This window comes from Homalodisca vitripennis, chromosome 4 (assembly GCF_021130785.1).
Source record: "Homalodisca vitripennis isolate AUS2020 chromosome 4, UT_GWSS_2.1, whole genome shotgun sequence".
NCBI classification, from domain to species: domain Eukaryota; kingdom Metazoa; phylum Arthropoda; class Insecta; order Hemiptera; family Cicadellidae; genus Homalodisca; species Homalodisca vitripennis.
This window is the reverse complement of record NC_060210.1, coordinates 76,469,633-76,497,296: the sequence shown is the minus strand read 5'-3', so window position 1 is coordinate 76,497,296 and position 27,664 is coordinate 76,469,633. Positions and strand designations below refer to the sequence as shown.

The 27,664-nt window shown below is 33.6% G+C and overlaps 1 protein-coding gene across 8 annotated transcripts in view; it reads right to left on the bottom strand.

The window, feature by feature from the left end:
• LOC124359552 (E3 ubiquitin-protein ligase RNF168) overlaps positions 1–27,664 on the bottom strand; it is a 62,365-nt gene that overhangs the window by 20,757 nt on the left and 13,944 nt on the right. For 6 of the 8 annotated variants that reach the window (XM_046812392.1, XM_046812388.1, XM_046812389.1 and 3 more), the window contains 5 exons: positions 24,901–25,059; positions 13,923–14,080; positions 10,759–10,869; positions 9,104–9,154; positions 1,753–1,963 (listed from right to left, as the gene is read on the bottom strand). In XM_046812392.1, coding sequence (XP_046668348.1) covers positions 1,753–1,963; positions 9,104–9,154; positions 10,759–10,869; positions 13,923–14,080; positions 24,901–25,059 — 690 coding nt within the window. The remainder of the gene's footprint in view (positions 1–1,752; positions 1,964–9,103; positions 9,155–10,758; positions 10,870–13,922; positions 14,081–24,900; positions 25,060–27,664) is intronic. The other 2 variants (XM_046812393.1, XM_046812394.1) reach the window with 2 other exon arrangements.

Here is a 27,664-nt window from a genome sequence, read left to right as displayed (position 1 = left end):
GTAATATTGAGTTTAATTAAGGTGAGGTATCTCGATGAATCAGAGTTCAACAACTGCACTAGAAAGTGAGCCAACTATTGCCATGTGCACTGTCATGTTGTAACATAATCTCCACATCAGTCGCTACAAATTCACCTGTTTATTGCAGTGTTCCATACTATGCTCTGTGACTTGCTATCATACAAGTTTGTAAATGTGATGCTGTGTCATACCTATAGTGTATGTTACTGCACAATAAAGTTTTGTTTTTCTTATTGCTGTTCTGTATATACAGGATGTCCCAGAACTCTATATTAATCTGTTCAGGTCCAATCAAAATATCACATTCCAAAACAAAAACTTAATAATTATCCTAATATTTTCCATTATGTTTTCTTTGCTTAACAACTTTTAATTTGAGAACAGCTTATTCTCAAAAATTTAAATTTGGTATATGGCTTTATGATCTAAAGACAGGTGACAGAAAAAATATAACTTTTACATTTATTTTTTAAATGGTAGCTTCAACAAACAACATGACAAAATAGACACAGTTATTAAGTTTTATTTAGAAAATGTAATTAAAAATCCAACAATACAAGATCTTTTTAAATCTGATGATAAATAAGGGAAATAGTTCATTTTTAAAAGGTTGAGTACTAAACAATACCAGCTATTCTTAATGTTCTTAATGTGCCTGGTGAGCTACAACCATTAACTGTTTTAATTTTAACTGCTCTAAACATCTGATTAAAACAGTAAATTGTTGGATTGTGATGATAATATCCTAATGAGGTGTAAGATTTAGATTTAAAATTTAGATTAAAATACAATAATACGTGTAGAATCTATATATAAAGTACAATAATAAAAGTGTATAATCAACAAAAATAACTTTTTTACTCGCATTGGATTGCTAGTTAAATAGGCAATGGACATTTAAAACTGTAATAGTTGTCAGTCAATAAAACATAAAACAGATTTTTTCCCCACCACAGCATGCTATTACACACAAGACTTGGGTAGCAATAGCAAAACTATTAAATTCAAGTGGCAGACAGGATGATGATTTTAAATTCACCATCCAGAGATAGATAGATCACATCTACAATTAATTAGTAAACTGAATGAAAGTCACACAGAGTTCAATGAATTCTGTTATACTAAGAGCCTTAAAAAGCTTGAAAATCTATGAACGAATTTATTGTTTTGTAAAAGAACAATATTGATGTACAAAAAATTAATTAAAAATCGTGTACTTCAGGTTAAAAATTCTTATTATTACATTACCTTACTTATTTAAAACAATATTTAAAATTATAGTAGTATAGTACAATAATATATTATTTTTTAACTACAAAGGTTGTTTTTATTATTAAACGAATTATGTAACTATATAAAAGCATCCTATGAACGCGTGTGCATCATCTTATTTGTAACTCTCCAGTGTTTAAGTTCAGAAGGGACTAATTATGATCCCCCACAATTAACTCCAAGGCAAATACACAACAGGGAGGCCCACATATAAGTTACCTTGTCCTAAAACTGCTAATAAGTTGAAAATAATCAGCACAGGCTAAAATAAACAAAAAAGCAATTAGTATTTTAATTCAATGTTTATATTTTGAGATATATCCCTTACGGAAAAAGTGTAGTCCACAAAATTTAATATTTTAATTTTGTACACTATAGATCTAAACTGTATCTCATTTTCAAAATGATTCATAAAGCACAAAATGCCTATTTCAATTCAAGGACAATTACAACACTCACAGTATTTGGCAAAGATATCTTCCTTGGAGGTCGATGGCTGGTCAAGAGGGATGGGTGAAAGGGCAGGTACTGCTTGATCTGGTTCTGAGCGAAGACACTTGGGTGTGGAACAGTGGACCTGGACCGAGCTCCCAGGGGTAGCATATTCCCCCAGAACAACTGAGTGACCTGACTCCTCGTCTGTGCATGCAGTTCTGTCACTGACTGTAACCTTAGCAATTTATCATATTATTATTATCTCTCAGGATATTCTTTGTTGAATGTGTACAGACTAGAGATTGCACAATACATGGCACTTAAACTAAATTAATTGGCACAGAAAGTGACCCTGATAAACAAAAATCCAGATATACCAGAAAAATAGAAAAAAACACAATATATTATAAATGGTAATGAATTTGTTTGTTAATAATATAACAGTAACAAATTAATACTATTGTTATATACAGAAGGCAAATTTATTATTTCGTTTAGCAGAAATTTATATATTTACTTTCTTTCAACAGCAACACCATTAATTACAAAATAAATACAAGAAGGTCAATGTCTTCAGTATCAAGATGGCTACAAATAAGATATTACAGATACTAAAAATAGGACAAATAACATTAATACATTCCAAAATATTAGAAAAAAGAACAACATTCCAACAGTGATAATATATAGTGATAGACAATCAGAGCTAGTAGCAAGAAACTAAATGGAACTGGTAACAAGGTAACTAACTATACATTGATAACAAAATATACATTGGAAATAGTAACAAAATATAACATGATAAACTATAGACTGATAACAAGTTAGATATTAGAACAAGTACAAGATAAATTTTTTTAAATATAAAAAAATTGTAGAACAATGGGTATCAAATAACAAATAATTATAACATAGGATCCCATCAAAAACTTTAAAATTAATTTCATAAAAAACAAGTTTAACCAAGAAAAACAAAATAACAAAAAATATAAACTGTTTATTGTTTTATAAAAAAAATCAGTTAGTCTTGTTTTTAATTTTGGTACACTGCTTTTGAGAAGTATGATCTCAAGATAGACAATCAGCTGGTCTAGCTGCACCATTAACATCAGAATGAGTCATAACATCTTCCGGTTTTTCATTATTAGAATAATTTTTACTGCTTACTTTTACTGTTGTATAAGCTGTGGATACAATTTCTAAATCGGTCTTTATAACGATGCTACTGTAGGGTCTGAAGACATTCAGTTACATTTTCCAAATTTATATTTACCATCCTGTCATAAGCCTATTACATCATTGTTAATTTGTTATCATACTGTAATCATTATTCTGAACACTGAGCATGAAACAAATTGCACTAGAAATTCAACAAAAATAGTTTATTCTTCATAAAACTGAAATCCCTTCTCTCAGTAAAAGCGATCTGGATAATCCCGAAATCCAGATAAATTATATTGTATCTTATGTTATTTTAGTTGAATCATATTTTATATAGTAAAACTATGCAGCTAGAAATAAATATGACAATAGAAAACACCCTTATAATATTTTTAATATACAGGAAGATATATTATAAAGGATATCATTATTAGTTTAATACAGTAAAATTAACCAAAATAAACTATTTATAAAAATAATGTACTCATTATTAAAAATAGTATATGAAAAATTTGATGAATTTTAATATTATTTATTGAAAAACAGATGCTGTGCAATGTCATAAGGGTTAGATTAACACTTATCTATTCTAGGAAAAAGTTTTAAATCAAACCCACATGTTTGAACTTACTTTATTGTTAGAATCTCGAGTAATATAGTCTAAGTGTCAATAGTGGTAGCCTTGATGGTAACACAAGACAACTATTGTCACACAAATTAGACTCTAAATTACTTTTAACAGCTAGAGCATTACTATTATATTAAATAAATTGGATTCATCTTGTTTTATTCAAGTATAAGTTTATTGTATTACACAATACAGACCTACCAACCTCTTAATGCATTTGACATTGATACTAAAAGCATAGCACTGGGTTAGCAAGTTTTTATAATTTTCCGAGGTACAAGACATCCAAAACATTTTGGAAAACCTAAAAATGTTATTTTTAAAGTTTAAAACCTATATTTATCATATTTTAAAGATTTTTAATAGTAGTAAAAAAGATATATTATATTACGATTGGTAAAATTGAGTTTTTTAACACAGAGCTAATGTGAGATGTGTGAGAACTATAAATAATTTAGATAAGCTCCGACTAACATGGCTTCACTGAGCTCTTGATTTGGTCAATAAAGTTATAAAGATCTCAATTTGGAAGCAAGTATAAAATTAATTATAGCTGATTTTAATATTATAAATTAAATGATTACAATTTAACCCTTACACTACATGGATGATACCTATAAATGCATAGCCTCTACTGCCACTGCATTACCAGCAAACAAATCTGTTAAAAGTAGCTGGCTAAAAAATTAATTTTTGTAAACAGAAAATCTAACAATCAGAAACATTTTCATTATTTCCATGGTAATCAAAATTAATTGCTCATTCCAAATTCAAAATTGAAGTGTTAACATGCTACAAAGTTTAGGCCAAATTTAATTCGATTTATACCCCTAGCTGTCGCCTCCATTTTGGATTTTCCTCCATAACGAATGATAGATTGTGAAAGAGCTTGTTAACCCTTTTAGTGCCAGACAAAAAATCAAGTTGGTCTGAGAAATGCCAGTGATTTTTCACATAATACTACTGAAGGATGCCAGGCCTATTTCAGCCATTTTGCAGTGTTTTACTAAAAAAATTGTAAAAATTACAAATATTGAGATATTTTCCTAATTTTTTCATTGTTTTGCAGTAAAATAAATTCCCTTATAAAAAACTATAAAGCAAATTATATTTATAAATGTAATTAACTTAAAAAAATTTAAAAAGTAGACATTTTACTTACAGTTTTTATATTTTTCCAGTTTCACATGAAAAATAGTACTTTAAAAAAATTATTTCACTATAACACATACTATCACTTGAAAGAGGAATTAAAACTGCATACACACATAAAAAGTTTTGGTTAATATTTCAAAAACCAAAAAAATCATGTTAATTTTTTTAGAAAGTTACATTTTCACTTTTTTGTGTTATTTACACTATTTAGCTTTGTTATAAAGCCTATAATATTTTCCACTATGAAACCATTAAAAACTGTCTGAAACTACTTTCTACTTAAAAAATAATGTACACTTTATAAAATAAAAAAAAAATTTACACACTTTTGTACATAGGTATAATAGTTAGGCGGACTTTCAGCAGACTAGTCACTCAAAGCACCATCACTCAAATCGTCTGATTCTAATATGGCAAGAACTGTATTTTAGCTAAGTGGAGATCGCGAGCGTTTCATTTTATTGAAGTTTATTTTTTATGTTAGTAAAACATTGTTAGTAAACTATTTATCAACAAACAAACACTGTGGAAGCAGCAACACAAACAACCAAATACAGAGCTTAAACGTGAACTATCAGCTGACACAACTTTGTCTGATGCAACAACCACGGCCATTTCTATCATGGCTAAACACCTGACTAACCTTACGATATTACTATTATTATTTTTTTTAATGTAGATTGGTTCATTCTGATTGTATACCAACACATTTATAACAAGTTAAAAAATGATTGCGGTATGACGTTTACTCCGAACGTCTGTATATACGGACGTCGGCATTCTTCGGTAGTTATTCAAACGTCCGTATATTCGGACGTTGGCATTTCTCGGTAGTTTTTCAAACGTCCGTATATACGGATGTTGGCACTACAAGGGTTAATAGCATATTGACCAGATTTCTACCTCACTTGGGCGAAGAAGAATGTGCCACCTCTGGCTCATTTTGGCCAGAGGTGAGTGTATGGTACCTTGGCAGAGAATGCAGTATAAGGAAGAATGGAGGATGATGGATATTATTATGGACACCGGCTGAGTCGAAATTCTTTGTTCCCGTATCTCTATACTTGACTGCTGAGGCCAAGCTTAGATTGGACATTGTCTGGGTCGAAATTCTCCGTTCCCGTATCTCTACAGTTGACTGCTGAGGTCAAACAGTTGAACACTGGCTGAGTCGAAATTCTCCATTCCCGTAGCTCTACAGTTGACTGCTGAGGTCAAGCAGTTGGACACCAGCTGGGTCGAAATTCTCCGTTCCCGTATCTCCACATTTGACTGCTGAGGCAAGCAGAGTGGATAGCTACCGTACATACGCCTTGCAATCATTATATGTTCTTTTCGACTGGGCCTTTCAAATTGTATGTAGTGGAGTCGAGGGGTGGTGGAGGATCGATATCATTTAACTATGTTTCATTGTTATTTAAATTAAAATTTGAAAAAGTTTCTGTACTTTCAGATAAACCATTAATTGATCAATGAAAATGGAGTATTCTTCAGTATTATGGTTGAGGAAGAGGGTTTTCTGGACATACCTCCAGAACTTTGAGGCAGACTAGTTGTGGGCCTGTTGTGAGATTCTAACGTTATAGGCCAACCATGATATGGTACAATTTGCTTATTTATAGGTATAATAAAACCAATTTAAAGAGCACTGAGATGTTGAGCCCCAAATAAGAAGACCATACTGTAACTCGACCTGTTCAAAATATATTATCTTAAGTAAATGTATAAGCAGTATCTTTCTGAGACACAAGGTAAGATGAAGACGGATACAAAACGTAGCTAATGTTCCAATTATTGTTATGACATTGGTAATAGTTGGTGTAATGGGTGTGAAGATTTCAAACACTATTCATTGAATCCTTAGTAGACAACTAAACTTGAAAAATATAAATATAAAAAAAATGAAAAGATTTCTTCTCGCTTCTTCCATATTAACAGATTTGTGGAAAGTTTAGGCAGATTGGCATAGACATCTTCATGTTTACATCCGATAAGTAACATGTTTTACCTAAAAAAATCATGTTGTTGTCTAAAATCAACTTTTTTAAAGGGCTGTAGTCATACTGGTTAAAATTTAACAACTTACAGTATTATAAATGGTTAAATATCCCACAACAAAGAATCCCACAGCAAGGCCCCTCGTTGTAGGAATATTTTCCATTTAATTCTTCGTTGTGGGATTCCTTGCTGTGAGACAGCAGTGAAATCTCTAAACAGTCCCATAACGTCGAATATTGAATTGTATCACAGCAAGGAATCCCATAGCGAGGAATGTTTTAACGAAGAGTCCCACAGTCATTTAAGTATTATCTGAAGCAACAACTGAAACAATAATCAATGTTGAGTTGGATCCAACACTATTATACACTTTCTTTTTGTACATTTCCATAAAAAGCCAAATGGAATCATTTCCAAACTAATAGATGGATCTGAATTACAAGTTGGGTAAATGTTTTTCTCTAGATCAGTCTATTGTGCTTGGAGAAAAAAAACATCTCCAACATATCAAAATAAACTTTACCTCTAATTGTACATTTAGTGAAGACAAATATGCTTATAATGGTGCACTCTCTACATCACATGTTCACGTTTGGCAAATATTACACACACTCCATTACTTCATTAGGTCGCTCTAACCTACAGATTCCACAGTTATGCTGATTTTAACACCTGTATCTATGAATCATAAATTTGTTCAGAAAACATGTTATATAGGTATATTGCTACACTGTTATTGATGTTATGAATGCCACTTGTAAACTGTACATGTTCTGGTTGATTGTGTGTTTATCACGCATCTCAGTAGAAATTTATACACATGTACATATAAACACTTGTGAAAAACGTTTTAGTTTACAGTTTTTTGTATAGCTCAAGCATGTCAGCCTACAAATTTTAGGGAGTTCTGTAAACAGGGTTGGAATACACATTATACAATTTTTTAAAAGAGATTATTTATTTTAATTTAGTACACCTCAAGATGCAATGAGCATTCATCTGAGCAGTCTCCATTGGTTGTGTGACTAACATGAGAAACCTGTACTAACCAAGCACAAAGTCATTCAAGAAACTTTTGGGTACCCCCTTGTATATTGATATGACAAATTTATGCTTATGTTTTTTTAGTTTAGCACTATTCATATATTTTTACTTTTATATTCATATTTATATAGCAATCAATGGGTTTTTTATAAGATTCACAAAGTAATGATTCTGTATTGAATTTCAAGAAGTCCATAAAATATGACTCAGTAGTTGATTTATAAGACAAGTAATATTAAATGTGCTACGAAAATCTTTGTGATTATGAAACAATACTTACAAAATAATTCAAAGCAAAATATTATGTTATTGGGTTTCTTTCAAACACAATTAACCTTTAGTGAGCCAAATTAAAATGAGTGTGACTTCCCCTTGCAGCTATATTTTGTGGTAAACCTGTTTCCAGGTCAAAAGAATTAAAGGTTTAAAAGCTTCTATATGCATTCCCTACCAATTAATAAAACACAAAACCATTGTTACATCAGTGTTATTTTAACTACAGTCTTAAATTAATAAAAACATACAATGTCTAAAGTTAAATGTCACAATTATTTAATTTATTAAAATTATTAAGGTAAATCTTTTTTTTTTAATTTATCAAAACATTTATTTTAATTAACATTTAAATAATTAATAACTATCATGAAACTAAGTACACAGACTTTATAAATAAATCGATATTGTAATATATGTTTAACATTACAAACACATAAAAAACAATGTGTTCTACAAATGAAAGTAAATAAATAAAGAAATTCATAAAACTACATTACATTACAAAAATACTTCAATATAACTTCATAAAACACACAGAAACAAGTATTTGCGGAAGCAACCATTGACAGACAGACCATAAATAAGCAGACATTGTTGGATTTGTAGTAGCCAATGGCCAGTAGTCATTATCTGTCCTCCCAACGCATATGAAAGTTGCATTGAGCCTGAGCTCTAGTCATATGGTTTTTAAATCCCAATTTATGGCTTTCTTAACATTTATATCATTTACCAAGTTAGTGAAACATTTTAAAAATACTTTGGTAAATTCACATTTAAGTACATTGTTGGCTTTTAATGCTATTTTCTACAAATCTACTCACTTCTTTGACTTGCTTAAATATGTTAGCTTTATTTTAAAATAACACAATAAATGTGAGCGGCCTTTCCAGTTTCCATGTACAGCACGAAATACAATGCTTTAACTACCCTTGTACACAATAATACTGTCTATAACAAACATTTGTCTACTACAATATGTACAAGAAGCAAGCACATTCAAGCGTAACTAGTAAATTAAAATAATTATGAATAACCAAAAAATTAAGCCATTGTTAGTTGACTGAACAGTCAGTTCAGCAAACAAACCAAAAGTCCCCAACACAAAACATCTACCTCATGTTTCCTAGATTTTCTTTGTTTTGGTGTAGTCTCTCTCGATTTTTCCTATAGAAAAAACCATTAATATAGATCAGTAGTATTACTATAAAGTAATGCTCATCCAACCTTCGCTAATCTAACTTTCAGTTTTTCTGACAACAATGACTTTTTCAATTATTATCACGGGAAAAATATAAATAAATTAGAAACAAGGTCCGACAATGAAACTGATTTTCTTTTCAAGATGTGGCAACAACTTTTCAAGGCTTGCATAGGTACAATATCTTTAACTTTGATCTATAAGATGCTTCTAGTCAAAAAGGCACATCGATGCAACTGTTCAGTTTTGAGTTTTGCTGTAATAAGTTAACACATGTTTGTGTCTCTCATCACGGAACTGGAACTGCATAATATTGCGCAACGGTATGCCATTTCTTTTTGTGTTACATTGGGTAAAAACGCAATGAAAACTTATGGCAAGCTTCAGAAGGCTTTTGGAGAGGAGTTTATGTCAAGAGCTCAAGTTTTTCGTTGGCATAAAATGATTAGTAAGGCAGAACGAATTTTGAAGATAAGACCGCAGTGGACGACCATCAACCTCACAGATAGATGTCAACTTGACCAGGGTGCATGAACTCGTACGATCTGATTGTCCTTAAAAGTGATCGCAGAAGAACTGAACATCAATTTATAAACGGTTCGTCTAGTAAAAACTTTGTAAAAGAGTTCTTCCATGTCCGTGCAAACATTGCTGATAATTGGACTCTGCATCACGATACTGCCCCATCCCATAGTGTGCAATTTTTAACCTCAAAACAAATGTCAGTACTACCACAGCCACCTTATTCACCAGATATTGCTCCGTGCGACTTTTTTATATTTCAAGAGTCAAAATGGAGGTGAAGAGACACCGTTTTCAAACAACACAAGATGTCCAAAAATCTGTGACGAGGGATTTAGAGGATATTACAGAAGATGAGTTCCAGAAATGTTACCATCAATGGCAGAAGCACTGTTAAAAGGTGTGTACAATCAGGAGGAAACTACTTTGAAGGAGACAACACTAAACTTGACTATAATAATAAGCAACATTTTTGTTCACATCAGTCTCATTACTTTATTGTCCCACCTTGTAATATTTATCTATAAATTATATTTAAGAGGGCATGCTAGTAAGCTGCCAACCACGCATCTGATACTCCGATTTTAACATGTGGCTAAAATTTAAAATTATACTGAAGGTAGGAACTCAATTCAAATATCTCAATGCTAATGAATTATTAAAAAAATTTGTTGTTAGTACTAATTGTTTATAATTTATATTCAGACAAGATTTTCCATGATAATCTCTATCTCTATATTTAATATTAACTATAAACAATTAGTACTAACAGATAATCACATTTTTTGACTATTCATTAGCATTGATACAATAAAAATAAAAATTTCCAAAGTGAAAAAAATTATGGATTTGAGATGTGTTTTTATTAATTTTATAACGCAGTATAAACAAAGCCTTCAATTTCGGAGGTGACATGTTATTCATTATTTACTTTACATTGTTTATAATTATTATCAAGTAAATATTGTTAGTATTTTATTATCAGTTGTAATAAAATTTAACCTTACTAAATTTGTTATATAACTACGTATATTTTTAGCTTTATTACCTTAACTGGATGAGTTTCTTCCTCCAACAATCTTCTTGCCAATTCTTCATCTGCCAACAGCTGTTCTTCTAACTTTCTCTTTCGTTCTTCTTCTTCTCTTTTTTCATGCTCCTGAGCATTGTTATATTTTGTTAAAATTAGTTGTAATATATAGGATGTCCCATAACTCTCTGGACAAAGGTACACCATGTTACTGCTTAGGTCAAGACAAACATATTTCACCATATAATCATGGGTTTCCCATCTGTCTACCTTTATGTGTTTTTTTATATAAAAAAATTAATATCTTAAAAACTAATAAGTTCAATTATACCAAATTTGGTTCAAATGTTTATGATAACAAGGCCAATTACCGAACAAATTATCGTGAAATTATCTTTAGTATTTTCAAAATGCCAGCCATCACAATTTTTAAACTTTGAATATCTTAAAAACCAGCAAACACCACTAAAACAATCTCTGGAACTATTGGTTGTATCACTTGATGAATTTCCTACAAGCAACAGTACAATCTGTGTTGTTAGCGACTTTAATACTGACAGCCTCAACAGATCCTTGGACAGAGAATATAGCAAATTTTGTGATGTTCTCACTCAATGTAACTTAACTTAACTCGATGCCACTGCACTCCCTACTGCCACTTCAATTGATATTTTATGTACTAATCTACCTTTTGATGAATTTGACATAACATAACAATCCATGAAAACAGTCCATGAAAACAGTTACCTCAATCTACATAATAGAGGTCATTATTTATGCTTCAAAACCAAACTTATTGAGAAATGAGGAGGTGCACACTCATCAAACTAGCAGAACTCAGGCATATCACCTATCAGCTCACAAAACCACTCTCTACACCAAAAAACCATTGTTTGCTGGAGCCAAGCATTTTAACAAACTTCCTGAAGACCTTAAAAGTTGTAACCCGAAGACACTGAAAAAAAAAACAACTAAATGACTGACTGGTGAAGAAGTCCATCTACAGTATGGAAGAATTCTATTGCATCCTCAACCTTTAATTTTTGTCTTCTTGTTTAAATTTATTCTATTGCAATTTGTAACCAATTTATTCTTCTAACTATTAATTTATCTTGTGACAAATATTCTGTTCTCAATGATCATGACTAAAGGTTTCTCTATTCTTAACAGCTTTTAGAGATATGGTCCACATTGAGAGCTGCCGTTTATTTAGTTATTGTATTGTTGGCTATCAGTTGAGAACTTCAATGTCTTGTCACAGTAAATTTGCTCTAAATCAGTTATTTATGATTCGATTGAAATAACTTTGGTGTCATTAGATTTGTGATATCCTCTAAAAATTGTTATTCGTGTAGTTCTTGAGAAAAACTTCTGGTTTTAAAGATATTCAAAGTTTAAAAGTTTTTATGGCCGCCATTTTGAAAATAATAAAGATAATTTCATATCAGTAACTAGCTTTGTTATCATAAACATTTGAGCCAAATTTGGTATAATTTAATTTATTGGTTTTTGATATATTATTTTTCTTAATAAAACAACACATACAGACAGACAGATAGGAAACTGAGTATCAAAGACGCTTGTGTCCCAGTGAATGAAATGAACATCAAACCATGTTCATGTGGTGAAATATGTTTGCCTTGATCTGAGCAATAACGTGTTATACCTTTGTCCAGCAGGTTACTGGACATCTTGTATAAATTATATATATATACGAGGGGTATCCAAAAAGTAAGTTTCCATTAATTATGAAAAAGTTAAAAAGACTCAAAAAATAACTGAAACAGATTTATTCAACTTTTTACATCATACCTTATTTTTCTACATAGTTACCATCCCTTTCTAAGCACTCTTGGTATCTAGGAAGTAGTTTTTTTATTCCAGCATCACAAAATTCACCCGCCAAATTTTTAAGCCAAGTATCCACCTCATTTTGAAGGTCATCGCTGTTGGCAAATCGCCGACCGCCAAGGTGTCTTTTCAGCTCCGGAAACAGATGAAAATCGCTAGGCGCAAGATCTGGTGAGTATGGAGGATGACCAAAAACATCCCACTTAAATTTCCTCAAAAGTTCCATTGTTGCACGAGCAGCGTGTGGTCGGGCGTTATCTTGAATAAGCAGAACCGTGCGCAACAAAAGTCCGCGCCGTTTATTCTGTATTGCCCGCCGAAGTCTGGTGAGAACTTCACAATACCTTTCTGCATTTATGGTTTCGCCACGAGGAAGATAGTCAATCAATAACACTCCACGGCAGTCCCAAAAAACTTTAGCCATTACCTTTCCTGCCGACTCAAAAACTTTGGCTTTTTGAGGAGCTGCCTCTCCTTTTTTTTGCCACACCATACTCTGGCGTTTGGTCTCTGGAGTTGAGTGGTGAATCCATGTTTCATCACCAGTGACTATTCTACTGAAAAGGTTTTCATCTTCATCGTCAAACAATGGCAAGAAAGACTGGGCAGCAGCCATTCGTTGTTGTTTATGGGCATTGCTCAATAAGCGAGGCACCCATCTTGCACACACTTTTGCAAGCTGAAGATCTTCTGTCATGATATTGTGCACAGATGACCGGCTAACTTCAACACTTGACGGCAGTTTATCCATAATTTCATTGAGAGTCACTCGCTTATCATTGTCAATAACTGCTCGTACAGCATTAATGACGTCAGGTTGCCGAGAATTGGCTGGTCGGCCACTACGCTCATCGTCATGAACATTTTCTCTTCCTTCCAAAAACATTGCACGCCAATGACGGACCATCTGAACGGACATAACATGTTCACCATACACTTGACACAACTGACGATGAATTTCAACGGCAGTTTCGTTTTTGGCGGTCAAGAAACGAATAACAGTACGGACTTCGCAACTGGCGGCAGAACGCAGTGGAGTCTCCATGATGTTTGGGCAGCAATTGACTGAGAAGCGTGACAATGGGCCAGTGACCGGCGCACCTGTTGCCAACCGAACCGCGCTACATATCCCCGCCCACAGCTGCATGCTGTGTTACGTACGCGTCTTTTTACAGAACAGGGAAACTTACTTTTTGGATACCCCTCGTATATATATAAATTATATTTTATATAGTGTATATATAGAATAAAATCAAGCCAATTTGTATATTTGCCAGAGACAGATTCTTTTGTAACTTTATACAGGATGAACAAACCATAAGAGGAAATACCTCAATCATCTTTATAAGAGGTTGACTCAGTCTGAAACTCTCATCTTCACGTCGTTTTTGTTCCTCTTCCTGTTTGCGAAGAAAATCCTCATATTCCAGACGTATTTCTCCAGGAGCAGCAAGACGTAATTTGGGAACATCATTTCTTCGTGGTGATCCTGAAGCATATATCAGTTGTGTATAAACCCAAATGAATCTCTTAGTATATAAACCAGAAAACTAAACTCTTATCTGTATACAGGGTGTAATAAAAAGGTTGGGCTGGCTTTGCATTTTCAAATTCTGTGTGTGATTCTAAGCTAAAAAATCAAATTTTCTCATTTCCACTAGCTGCCTTTTTATATTTTTTATTAACAAGTTATTATCTCTAAAACTGGTCAAGCTAAAGAAACCAATTTTGCCACATAAGTTTAAATAGATAAGAGGAAAATAAAAAGTGTGTTATTTTCTTTAATATTATCAAAATGGCGTCTGATGAAAATTTTTAAAGTCAAATAACTAAAAACCAGTATAGTTATAAAAAATGTACTTGACACCAACCTCCGGTTCATCGCACTATTTGACGACAACCAGGATGACCGGACGTATCGCTGTTGCCGTGGATGAACATTATTATTCCAGATCCGGCTTTACAACACAAATACTAATAACTAATTCAATTGCATAAAAAACGTTTTAAAGAAACGCAAAATATAATTTTGATTGGGTTAAACCACAATAAACCATAAAATAAAAATATTGGGGACGTACAAAATTTTTTTGTTAGTCAAACTCAATACGGATCATTGTCTGTAAGAAAAGTTAGAAGGGGAAGAGAATAGGAAAGTAAAAATTATCAACTGTTCACCACGGTCTTTACTATACTTAGTTTTGAGGAGGACAATCTCTGAGATAATTGAAACAAGACTGGTATTATTTGAATTTTACTAAATAAGAGTTGCTAGCTGTACTTATGATTCGGATTTAAACGATCCTGAAATAGTTGTGGTTCTCATTTGAACGATTTGCAGAGTGTGTCCTCATAGCGATGATTAACCCTCTAAGTGGCAAGCGACGTCTGAGACGTTCTATTTACGCCGCCGTGACGTGGCAAGCGACGTCTTAAAAGTCGCTTCACATTGCCGCTTATTGCTAGGCAACCGATAATTATTTTTACGCCTAGTTTGCACAGTTGCGTTCACCATTAAATTTCATATAGTATCATCAACATCATGATGAAATAATCATTGGTACTAACTGAAATAATCCTAAGTTTTCTCCCGCGGTCTGTGGCAAAACTAGCTGAGTAGGCCTACGTGACTGTTTCGTTTCTCTTGGCTTGTACATATAGCTATATATTTTCTTTATTATTATAACATTGTCTATCTTTTTGGTTTTTAATAAATTTGGCATTGTTTTTACGATCTTGTGTTAGTTTGTTTATTCACTGTTTCCTGGTACCAAATTTCATTTTCAAGTTTGATCACAAACAAAAAACTAAAAATAATAATTTACTGTAATAAACTGATCTGGTAGATCTGTACAAAAACTCTTTCTCTTCAAAATAAAATATAGTATGCAAAGATTCTACAGCATTTAGGTTGTTTTTTACCAATTTCAACAAAACAACTTTTTTTGCTATTTTTTATTTTTTCATTTATTTTTTTATAATTTTCAAACTTTTTCCTTTGGTATTTGTAGGTAATTATTGTTTTTACCTTTGGTATATAATGGATATTCTGTAACTATGTTTTTATTATTTTTTACAAAGTGTCAAAGTCACAATTTTAGTTCGGTCAATCAACATTTTTTGGTTTTTCACATGATAAGTCCAATTCAGGTTTCAAGAAATCATTTTATTTTGTCATAATATGAAAATTCAACTCTTTCTGAAGAATTCAGTATGCAACATGACTAGGTTAGAATAAAAAATATATTTTTGGTGAATTTCTAAAAAATACTCTGCAAAGTGGCCAAAAAGAGCTTGCCACTGTGGAAGTTTAGCATTGCCACTTCTAGGTTTAAATGACATGGTCCTCAAATAGTTTGGGTAACTTATAATTTCGGCTCGTAGTGTGTGTCCTCGTAGCGATGATTAAATGACTTGGTCCCCAAATAGTTTGGATAACTTATAATACCGGCTCATAGTGTGTGTCCTCGTAGCGATGATTAAATGACATGGTCCCCAAATAGTTTTGGTAACTTATAATATCAGCTCGTAGTGTGTGTCCTCATAGCGATGCTTAAATATCATAGTCCTCATATATAGTGTACAACAGTTCTTAGTGTAGTCATTTGAACAGTTATTAGTGTGTGTCCTAAAGATGATGGTTAAGTATTATAGTCCTCAAATAGTATGGTATATCCAAATTTAACGACTGTTATTTGTCCTCGCAATGATGATTCATTATCATACTCCTCAAATACGAGGGCTGTTCAGAAAGTAACCTCCGGTCGATTGAAAAAAATACACCAAGTTAAGTAAAAATATTTTAATATATACATCTTACAACTACATCTTTGCACTATTTTTCGACATAGTCTCCATCACGATTGAGGCACTTATCGTATCTCTTCACAAGCTTTGAAATTCCTTCTGCATAAAAATCACCCGCCTGTGCCTTGAGCCAGCCTGTGACCGCATCTTTGAGCTCTTCGTCGTCATCAAACCGCTGGGACCCGAGCCATTTCTTCATATGCATGAAGAGGTGATAGTCGCTTGGCGCCAGATCTGGGCTGTAAGGTGGATGGTTGAAAACGTCCCACTTGAAGGACTTAAGAAGGGCTGTTGTTCTGCAAGCAGAGTGAGGACGGGCGTTATCGTGCAAAAAAACGATACCGGAAGTCAGCATACCACGGCGTTTGTTCTGTATAGCCCGTCGTAATGTTTTTAGTGTTTCACAGTACACGTCTTGATTAATGGTCGACCCACTTTCCATGAATTCAACCAACAACACCCCTTTGGCATCCCAAAACACCGTTGCCATCAGTTTTCTGGCAGAAAAATCTTGCCGGGCTTTTTTTGGTTTGGTAGGCGAATCTGAATGTGCCCACATCTTTGATTGTTCTTTTGTCTCAGGGTTTACGTACTTAATCCAGGTTTCGTCACCGGTCACGATTCTGTTTAACAATGGTTCTCCTTCGTCCGCATAACGTGACAGAAAGTCTAATGCAGAGGCCATTCTTTGAGTTTTGTGGTGGTCGGTAAGAATTTTGGGCACCCATCGTGCACATAACTTACGGTAACCCAATCTTGCTGTCACTATCTCGTACAAAAGAGTCTTAGAAATCTGTGGAAAATCAGTAGACAACTCCGCCATTGTGAAACGTCGATTTTCACGAACTTTTGCATCAACTGTCTGAACGAGTTCGTCAGTCACCAAGGATGGTCTACCACTCCTCTCTTCATCATGAACGTTTTCTCGTCCACTTTTAAATAAACGTACCCATTCACGGACAACTCCTTCACTCATAACTTGTGGTCCGTACACGGCACAAAGCTCACGATGAATAGCTGCTGCAGAGTATCCTTTGGCTGTAAAAAAACCGTATAACAGCACGCACTTCACATTTGGCGGTATTTTCTATTGCAGCACACATTTCAAACTGCCACAAAAACTAAACTAGCGCAGGTACGATGTTCACTCGACTACAGCTTGATGCCGACTGACCTGCTTAGTGCGTGAATGCACAGATGGCGCGCTACTCCCCTCCACTACCCGCACTGTGACCAACCGGAGGTTACTTTCTGAACAGCCCTCGTAGTATGGAATGGCCAATTTTAACGGTTGTTGGTGTGTGTCTTCGCTACAATGGTTTCAAATTATGGTGCTCACAAGGTATGACTAGAAAATAATAAAAATAAAACTTAACATAGTGTAATGAGGTATAGTGCACCTTTATTGTAATTTTTACTTTCAATTTACATAGGTATCATGTCAAAAAACCTAGGATTTACTTATGTTGTCAGAAAATATGGTTAGAACTCCTGTCCTTGAAATGTACCATTTACAAAACTGTGTATGTGTGCGTGCGTGCGGAAATAATAACGGTTCCATAAAAAGCTCAACTCTGTTATTTATAGGCATAGAGAAAAATAAACAGTAATTTTGGAATACATATGACATTTCTTGACATTTTTGACAAAGAAGTTTTTAATAATCTCAAATGGATTTAAAGATATTGATTCCATGTAAAACCCACAAGAATTTTTTATCACCAATGAACTTGCGAAAAGACAAGTTCAAATCTGGTACGCTATTTTGTTACATTTCTAAAATAAACCACATTAATATTTCGGTTATCACAAAATCTAAGTAGTTTTAAAAACTATAAGAGCTATTTAATCTTAGAACTGGCAATGGTATCACTCTGTAATGGCGGCTCTATTTCAACAGCCACACAGATTTTTTTTACAATGTATCTCATGTTCACTTCAAACAATTATGTCAATTTAATTCACAAATACTTGGAGAATACTATAATAACAATAAGCTATTGTTAGTTTCCATCTAAATAATTTTGTTAACAAAATTGTAAATGTATAACTTATTCTAAATGTTGTGCTAATTCCAAAAATATATAGTTATTCTAATTTTTACCTCAAAACTAATTTTTTACATGCCTTTGTATGAAAAAGCTTGTGCAGTTACTGTTTTTGTGAAAATAGGTTTATCTCTAAAGGAATAATATCTTTCATGGGTAAAAATAATCTTATGATTACATTTATATTTATGTAAGTATGATAGTTAAAGCAAAAATAAAATGAAATATTAAATTTGAACCCTAGATTATTTTTATAATATGAACGATTTATACAAAGTTTCATCTTTCACTGAGAGTCACTAAATTCCACCCTGTGTTTGCGGCCTACCTGTTGAACTGGTCCACCATAGTGTTAGGGCAGATGGTAGGACTTAGGATGAACTCCACAACTATATCCCGGGTAAAAGATATTGGTTTTCTTTTATGAGTTTTTACACTCACATAAGGCACACAAAGGACAGTTCGTGTTAGGGAGTTTCGCTAGTTCATGAGCAGGGTCAAGGAAATCATCAGGTGGAAGAACAACTTCTCTGTTTGACTCACACAATTGTGAGAGGACGCATACTAGGAAATCTCGTCTGCTACATGGTCTGTGAGGTTTACATCAATCTCAGAATAAACTTTGTAATCACTAGAAACAGGATGATCCAAAACAAGCTCTCTAAGATCACATGTCAGTCTCTAAAGTTTTCACCCATAATGAATAACTAACATTATAACCTAAGAAAGCTAAAAAAAACCGCAATAACAACACCACAACAATATAAAATATATTTTTCATGAATACTATTAAATTCATAACTCCAAACAAAAAAACCCAGTAATCTACCATTTCACAACAACATCATGGCTGACGTGTATTACATTCACATCAGCTGTCCGTTGAATACAATGTTCGATGTTGTACAATAATTGAAGCAGGAACAATAAATCGATACTAAAGTTAATGCTCTGTCAGAAGATACAGTATCAAATAAAAATAATTTATATGACCTTAAATTTAAATAACTGTACATGTCTACTTTGGCGACAAATATTCGTTGTTGCCAAATCAAACGGACCATTGGTGACAAAAATTATTTTCATGCCAGCCTTTCAAACCTTTTTAAGGTTTACAGGGTCTGTATAATAAGTAACCGGACTGACTTCAGGTAATTTTTTATTGGCAAAATATGTACAATTTTTTTTTAGAAATCTTTAAAGTAGTCCCCATTGGAGTCGATAACATGCTGATACAGTATTTTCCAATCCCTGAACGCTCCCTGGAAGTCGGCAACCTCGATGTTGTCTAGAGCCCTCGTCGTAGCACGTTGAAGGTTTTCCAGGGAACGTTCTCTCATGCGCGCTTTTTTCGGTCGTGGTGACGCCGGTGTGTGCCACTCCGACTCTGCCGCTTCGTCTCAGGATCGTATTCAAAAACCCACGTCTCGTCTCCTGTAATAACGTGGTTGAAAAACTCTGGTTCGGTTTTCAGTCGATCAAGGATTTCCGAAGCGACAGCAACACAACGCTTCTTTTGTTCATCAGTCAGGTGTTTGGGTACCAGCTTCGTGCAGATCTTCCTCATGCCCAGATCGTTCTTAATAATGTTTTGAACGGTCATCTTATCAATTCCAACCTCATCTGCGATAGTCCGAATGCTCAGACGACGATCACTGTTCAACACATCACGCACTTTTTGCACATTTGTGTCCGTGTGACTCGTTGATGGAGGACCGACGCGCTGTTTGTCATGGACGTCATCGCGGCCCTCCCGGAAATTTTTGTGCCACTGAAACACCTGAGTTCTGGACAGAGCATCCTCACCATAAGCCTCTTGAATCATTTGAAGAGTTTCCGTGGCCGTTTTCTTGAGTTTGACACAAAATTTAATGCTAAAACGTTGCTCGATCGTACTCTCCATTTTCACTCCGACGGGGTAACTGAACATGCACTCCGCTCTCGCTCGATACTAACTCTCCAAGCGCTTGGAGGCAACTGCTGCAGCCCGGTTCCCTTTCACTAGACCCCCCACCACCACTACAGCACCAGATACCGGTTAGCAGACGCTTTGACGGAGCGGGGCAGGTTCAGCCCGGTTACTTATTATACAGAGCCTGTATTATACATTTTTAAAAGATACAGCACTTAGAATATAATTAGCTTCCTTCAATGAGTTTTAAATTCATTTTTTTAATTTTACAATACTGTAAAACAGCCTAAGCCAATTACATTACTACAATACTAATAAAAAATTATAATTTAAATTATAACATGCAATAATATTTATTTACTTTACAATTACAGGCACCAAAAATTTGATAAGAAGACATTAAATACTCTAGCAGAAATAAAAGAAAAACAAAGACCCATTTTAGTGTATCCCTACAAATGGCTAAAAATAGGTCAAGTAATCAAAATCAAGTTGTAGCTCCTGCAACACAGATATCTAACTCCAAGCTAACAGAGCAAATAGAAAATACGTCAGTGGTTTGCTCGGATACTGTCTTCAAACTGACTAAAAGCCCGCCTCTTAACTCAAAGCCACGAGCCAAGGATGAGACATGTGAGGAGTTTTTTTGCCAAAAACATTGTGTTTTTCAAGGACCACATGATCAAGCATTACAACTGCTTGACAGAGAAAAATAACTCACTGCCTATCTTTCATCCTCGATCTCCTGTGCAGGCTGAAGTCCACCAACCACACAATTTTTTATGCCACAGCAACATGACAAACAGCAAATTAAAATCATAACCAGTCCTTTGATTGAAATCCCTTCTCAAAAAGACCGTATACATCATTTAACAGTCCTTCATCAGAATGTAGATAGAATTAGTAATAAAATTGACCGTTTTAAAACCATTTTCTCCAAATAGTGAAGCCACACTTAATTGTACTAACAGAACATGGACTGACTCAAGATCACATCAGTAACACTCGACTTGAAGATTTCTGTTTGATAGCAGAATATAGTCGACAAAATCATTTGAAGGGAGGTGTTGCAATTTATTGTAAAGCATCTTTAAGCGATCAGGTGGAAATGGTACAAGTGCAGAATTTCAGTATTGAACTTGTGTGCGAGATAGCCATGGTGCGAGTGAAAACTTTAAACCAATATGTCTATATAATGGGCATCTACCGTCCTCCTCAGAGCTCACTAACTGAGAGCATGGGTGTGATTGCTTCAGTGTTAGACACGGTGCCAACCTGGAAGAGCCCAATTGTTTTAATAGGTGACATTAACATCGACTGCCTTAAACTCGAACATGACCAAGTGCTATTTGATGAGACACTTTTTAGCTACAACATGACAAGAATCCCTCTTCCTCCAACTAGAATAACACCACAGTCACAAACATCAATTGACTGTGTATGTACTAATCAAAAAGGGGATGACGTGTCAATTAAGATCTTAAATTCTGGGATTTCTGACCACACAGCCCAAATTTGCACGCTCAATGTTTTTACAGAAGATACTGGTAATGTTAAAGGACAAAAGAGAAATTTTAATGATGACAATATCCACAATTTAAAACTGGCATTGTCTAATGAAACCTGGGAAAGAGTCATCAACTGTAATGACACTGAAATAGCTTATAAAAATTTCTCTAACATCGTTACATCAGCACTGAACCAAACATGTCCTTATAAAAAATATAAGCAATGCAAAGGCAAAGAAAAACTATGGGACCCTGAACTGCACACTTTGAGGCAAGAATTCTTAGGTGCCAATGATCGTTATCTTCTTATGGGCTCATTAGAACACAAGCAGGAAGTTGCTACTAAGAAAAAGAATTATGACTTGAAGATAAAAGAACTCAGACGTCAGTCAACGGTCGACCGAATAGCACGTTCAGAAAATAAAACTAAAGCCCTTTGGAATATTATAAATAATGAAAGAAGAACCAAGAAATCGTCTGTAGGACTGAAAGAACTTAAAATTGACAATAAAACTATCAACGATCCTCAGCAAATTGTGGAACATTTCAACACTGTTTTTACGACCATGGCTGACTCTGCTATTTTAAACAACAACCCTCTGAAGAACAGAACTCCTAGTCCTATTCAGCAGCTTGACACTTGCTCTTTTTATCTCTATGACACAACAATTGAAGAAGTCATCAAAACGATCAACTCACTGCCAGCTAAAGTCTCTGCAGGTATTGACGAAATCTCACCAAAGTTGTTGAAGGCTTGTAAACATGAAATAGCCTACCCTTTAACCACTCTAATAAACATGTCCTTCCAATCTGGTAGATTTCCACATCAACTAAAACTATCTAAAGTAATCCCCATTTTTAAACAAGGTGATCAGTCTGAAGCATCAAACTATCGCCCAATCTCGCAAATTTCAACATTCTCTAAAGTTATTGAAAAGATTGTGCTTAATCGTCTCCTAAACTACATGACATACAATAATCTGCTTACTGATCAACAGCACGGTTTCACCAAAAATAAATCTACATCGACAGCTTTAATTAGTTTTATTGAATACGTAATAGATCAAATAGAAGCTAAAAATACAACAACAGCAATATTCTTAGATTTAAGCAAAGCCTTTGACACCCTTGACCATGAACAACTGCTGACCAAACTAAATACCATGGGAGTACGGGGCACTGAAGCTGAGTGGTTCAGGAGTTACCTAACCAATAGAGAACAGGTAGTTGAAATCCGGCATACTCAAAACAATAAAATTGCACACATCAGATCCAGTCCACTTCCAGTTCTAAGGGGCGTCCCCCAAGGATCAGTTCTGGGTCCTGTACTCTTTACTCTATTTACGAACGATTTACCTAAGTACTTAGATGAATTTGCTACAACTCTGATGTATGCAGATGATACCGTTCTACTTTTAGCCGATAGAACCCCAGAAAACCTGGAGATAGAGTCATTCACTGCAATGAACATGGCGGTACAGTACTGCCATATTAATAACCTGGTAGTTAATGAAGCTAAAACCCAGCAACTCATATTGGGCCCAAAAAAGGAACAAACTGTGCACCTGCCTAACGTCCAAGCAGCATCAGAGGCAAAGTACTTGGGAGTGACAATAGATGAAGATCTCAAATGGACAATGCACATTGACAACCTGTGCAGGAAATTAGGTACTGGACTGTATGTTGTTAAAAGAATAAAATCAATAAGTGATGTACCCTCTGCAAAAACAGCCTACTTTGCTTTATTTGAATCGAACCTTCGCTATGGTCTCCTGGTCTGGGGTAATTCATCTGCAGGAAATCTCCAACGTGTGCTGGTAACACAGAAAAAAGCAGTGAGAACACTTGCTGACTTACAGCCAAGAGAGAGTTGTCGACCAGCTTTTATCAACCTCTCAATTCTGACGGTTGTATCCTTGTACGTGCTGGAGGCAGTAACCTGTGTGCACGAGAGAGGTTTTCCCAGAGGATGTAACACACATCATTACAACACAAGACGAGCGACAGATTTTCATCTTCCTGGGCATCGACTTTCTCTATTTGAGGAGAAGCCCTCTTACATGGGTTTAAAACTGTGGAATCACCTGCCAGAAGACCTGAAGGGACATGGTGCGGCAAAATTCAAGAAGGAGGTGAAGCTGTGGCTGCTGCAAAATCCATTCTACTCGTTAGAAGAATACCTGAACAGAGAGCAAAACTAACAACCAAACTGGACATTTACCTGTAAATTCATTGTTTGTAAACTACGCAATTTTATTTATATGATCTGTAACAAATTTTGACGAGTTACAATTCTTAAAGAATTTGTAAATAAAGAATTTGTCTATTGTCTATACTCAAGTAATGAAGAGAAAGTTTTATATGTTTCTTTTATCTACATTATTATTTGTATTTTCTGTTTTTAACTGCATTAATACTTTGAATCACATTTAAAAAATAAAATTAATACTGTCAACTAACATTAAAAGACTGATATGTTTCAGGTTGGTTGTACTTTTGGTCTTACTCATTTTGTATACCATAACGTCTTTCCTAACTCACTATTATATCATGTTTTATACTATTTTTTTTATTCAAGTTCCTTATTCTTGCACAAAGTGCATAGATTATAAACTCAGTTCAATAAAAACTTGTAATACAGTGAAATATGCTAAAGAAGGCATCCAACAAAATACAGAATTATAAATAAATATACTATACATGCATAAATATATTCACAACTTCAACATCTACATCTTCACAATATTGTTAAAATAGTCTATAATGTAACAGGTTTTAAGTGATAAAAAAATGTTTTAAGGCATATTTTTTAAGTATAATTTCAATAATATTCTATAGCTTACACACAAGGAGTTATTGGTTTAATTAGCAAAGTTTTATAAAAATGATTTATTAAGTTCTAAATTTGAGCTCTATTAATGTTTGTGAACAGTTTTTGAAAGTCTTATTTTAGAGTCAAGGAAGCCAAACTCACGGATTTAACAATACATTAAGACCTTACAATATTAAATAAAGAGGAAAAATGTTTATTTACTTTGTTTGCCTGTTGCAGTTTGCTCCACAACCTGTTTAATCAAATCTCTGCATGCTGTCGAGACAGGGCCCTCCCATCCTCGCCAGTCTGATTTCCAATTGATTTTATTATCTTGAAAATGTTTATGGAGCTTTTCTGCCGAATCTTTCTTGGCTTTATCTAGTAAAATATGTCGTATGGTTAAAAACAAATTAATATACCATTTAAATTCTTACTACAGTGCATTATTGTTTTAAAAGGTAAAAAATGGCATACCAATTTTTTAATCTATGTTATTGTTGAACCTATAAAATCACTTTAATGTATACTATGGCTAATTCATTCTCTGATTTATTACACACAAGAGATATATCTAGCTCTTTTGTAATCTAAATCATTCGAAAATATTTGATTTTGAAACTGAAACGAAAACAACTGTGAGATAAATATTTGATAGTCTCATAATATTTGTTTATTGGCTACAAAATAATGGAGGTTAAGATACATTACCTTAAATATAAAATTAAATTGATTATACTGTGTTGTCATGCATCAGTAAAACAGTTCCCGAGGTCACTAAGACAGTAGCAAGACGTTGTAATACCTCTTAGAACACTATAGGTCACAGATTAGGTAGGTTGAGTAGTAGCTTGTCATTCTTTCTGTATATTTCTCCCCTCTTAGTTGTGAGTACTACTGTTTCGTATATTAAAAATATTACTATAAACAAAAGAGTAAAACAATGTAAAGAAATAAATAGAGAAGTAAAATGAGTAGAGAAATCTGCTAATATCCTTATTAAGTCTGCTTATATATAATATATATATAAGCAGACTTAATAAGGATATATTATTATTATAATATTAATGAGATATATTGAACTAAAGGTCAAATCCGCTAATATTATGCATCACCTGCAGCTCTAGTCATCTGGTCCTCAAATCACATCATTAAGATATATTGAACTAAAGGTCAAATCAGCTAATATTACGCATCACCTGTAGCTCTGATCATCTGGTCCTCAAATCACATCCAAAGTTCAAATGGTTGCTTTGAAACCCCTATTTTTATTCTTCTACTATCCTCAAAATACTATAAAGAATTTACTGTTTAAGTTGAACAACAGGTTTTAGTTTCTAAGTTAATTAATTGCAAGGCTTTTTTGCTCTTTGTAACAACATATAAAAGAAATGGAATCAGTACAATCTTTGTAAAATATTTATATTGAAAATGAAATTTGTAAATCGAATTTAAGCTGGCATGTGCTGTGCTTTCCCAGGTTAAATCCTGTCTGACTACAATTTTCTAATTTATGACCTTTCACAAATTTGTTCAGAATATATAAAATCGTATTGAAACAGTAAATAACCAACATGCATAATTTTTCATTGCATATATAAAGTTCACAAGATATTTTGTTGTTTTGTACATGAGGGCTCTTCTATGTATTAACATGTTTAGTGCTAAAACACATGTATACTATGCTACATTGTCATACAAATTCACTGTTACGTAACATAATTACTATAAATATGTATAAACACTGCCTCAATTTAAGAATAAGTCCCGAGGAACGATACAAATTTGATATACAGACAACAGTGCTTGCTGTTCACTGAGCTCACTAAATAATATAGGTGGGATGGGAGGAACTCCTCCCCTACACCACTGGTGAAACGCATCCCTGGGTAGAATACCTCACCTGCGCACTTAACTTGTTAATATCAGTTTTGTATTTTTTCGTTATTAGTTTTTTGTTTGAATGATGGGGAATATTTCTGATGCGCATCTTGAATAAAAAGTAAGTAATTTTAATATTTACATTATATTGTTAAGCTTAAGAACATAGAGAATATTAAATGTAATTAATGTTTAATAAATAGTCAAACACATATAATTTAATATTAAAACTTTAAACAATTTTTTAAAATTTAGCACATTGAGCAAATTTAGCATTCTTTCTTTCTATTGAGATCATGTTAAATTTATAGAGATTCTTGTCGACAACTCATGTATATTACAGATAGATTGACTTCTTTACATCTAATCCGCATTCTCTTAAATTCACTGAAAATTGCAGAAGCCCCGTTAAAACACACACAATTTCTCTTCAAAGTATGCTATCCATATCAGCAGACTTCAATAGCTCTAAGGACACCAATATCTGGACAGGACATGCGTGTTCTTTCATGTGTATCGAAACACACACGCTACTCTTGATGATTCATATAAGATGTATCATCACCAATTACTATGATTGGCATACTATGATAAATACATTTCTCTAGTTTTCTTTCAAATAGTTTTTTGAACAGTCATATTTTTGAAAAAAAAAATTCCAGAAAATGATAACTTACTGTAACAACCTCACTTTTAGCATGTACTCTATAAGTTGTTCAATTGTGACCAAAAAATTAAAAATATTGCAGGTAACAACTAAACCTTATCACAATTTTCTACACGAGTTTCACATTCTCTTTTTGTTCGTTTCTTCTGAATCATCCAATATTAAATCAAACATACTATAAAATAACTCTCCAACCAATCATATTCACGATTATTTATGGACACTGACACTTTAATAACTTTATGACAAAATAAATATACCACCCTGTTGTAAAAGTGTGCAACTAAAATGAACTGTCATTTAAATGAAAACAATTACATGCAAAACAACAAATACCAGCATTTTACTTTTTAATTTTAGCATTCTGTACTTCAACCATTTAACTTTTTAAATCAATAGTGTTAAACAATCATTACCTAGAACTGTTATCAAACGTGT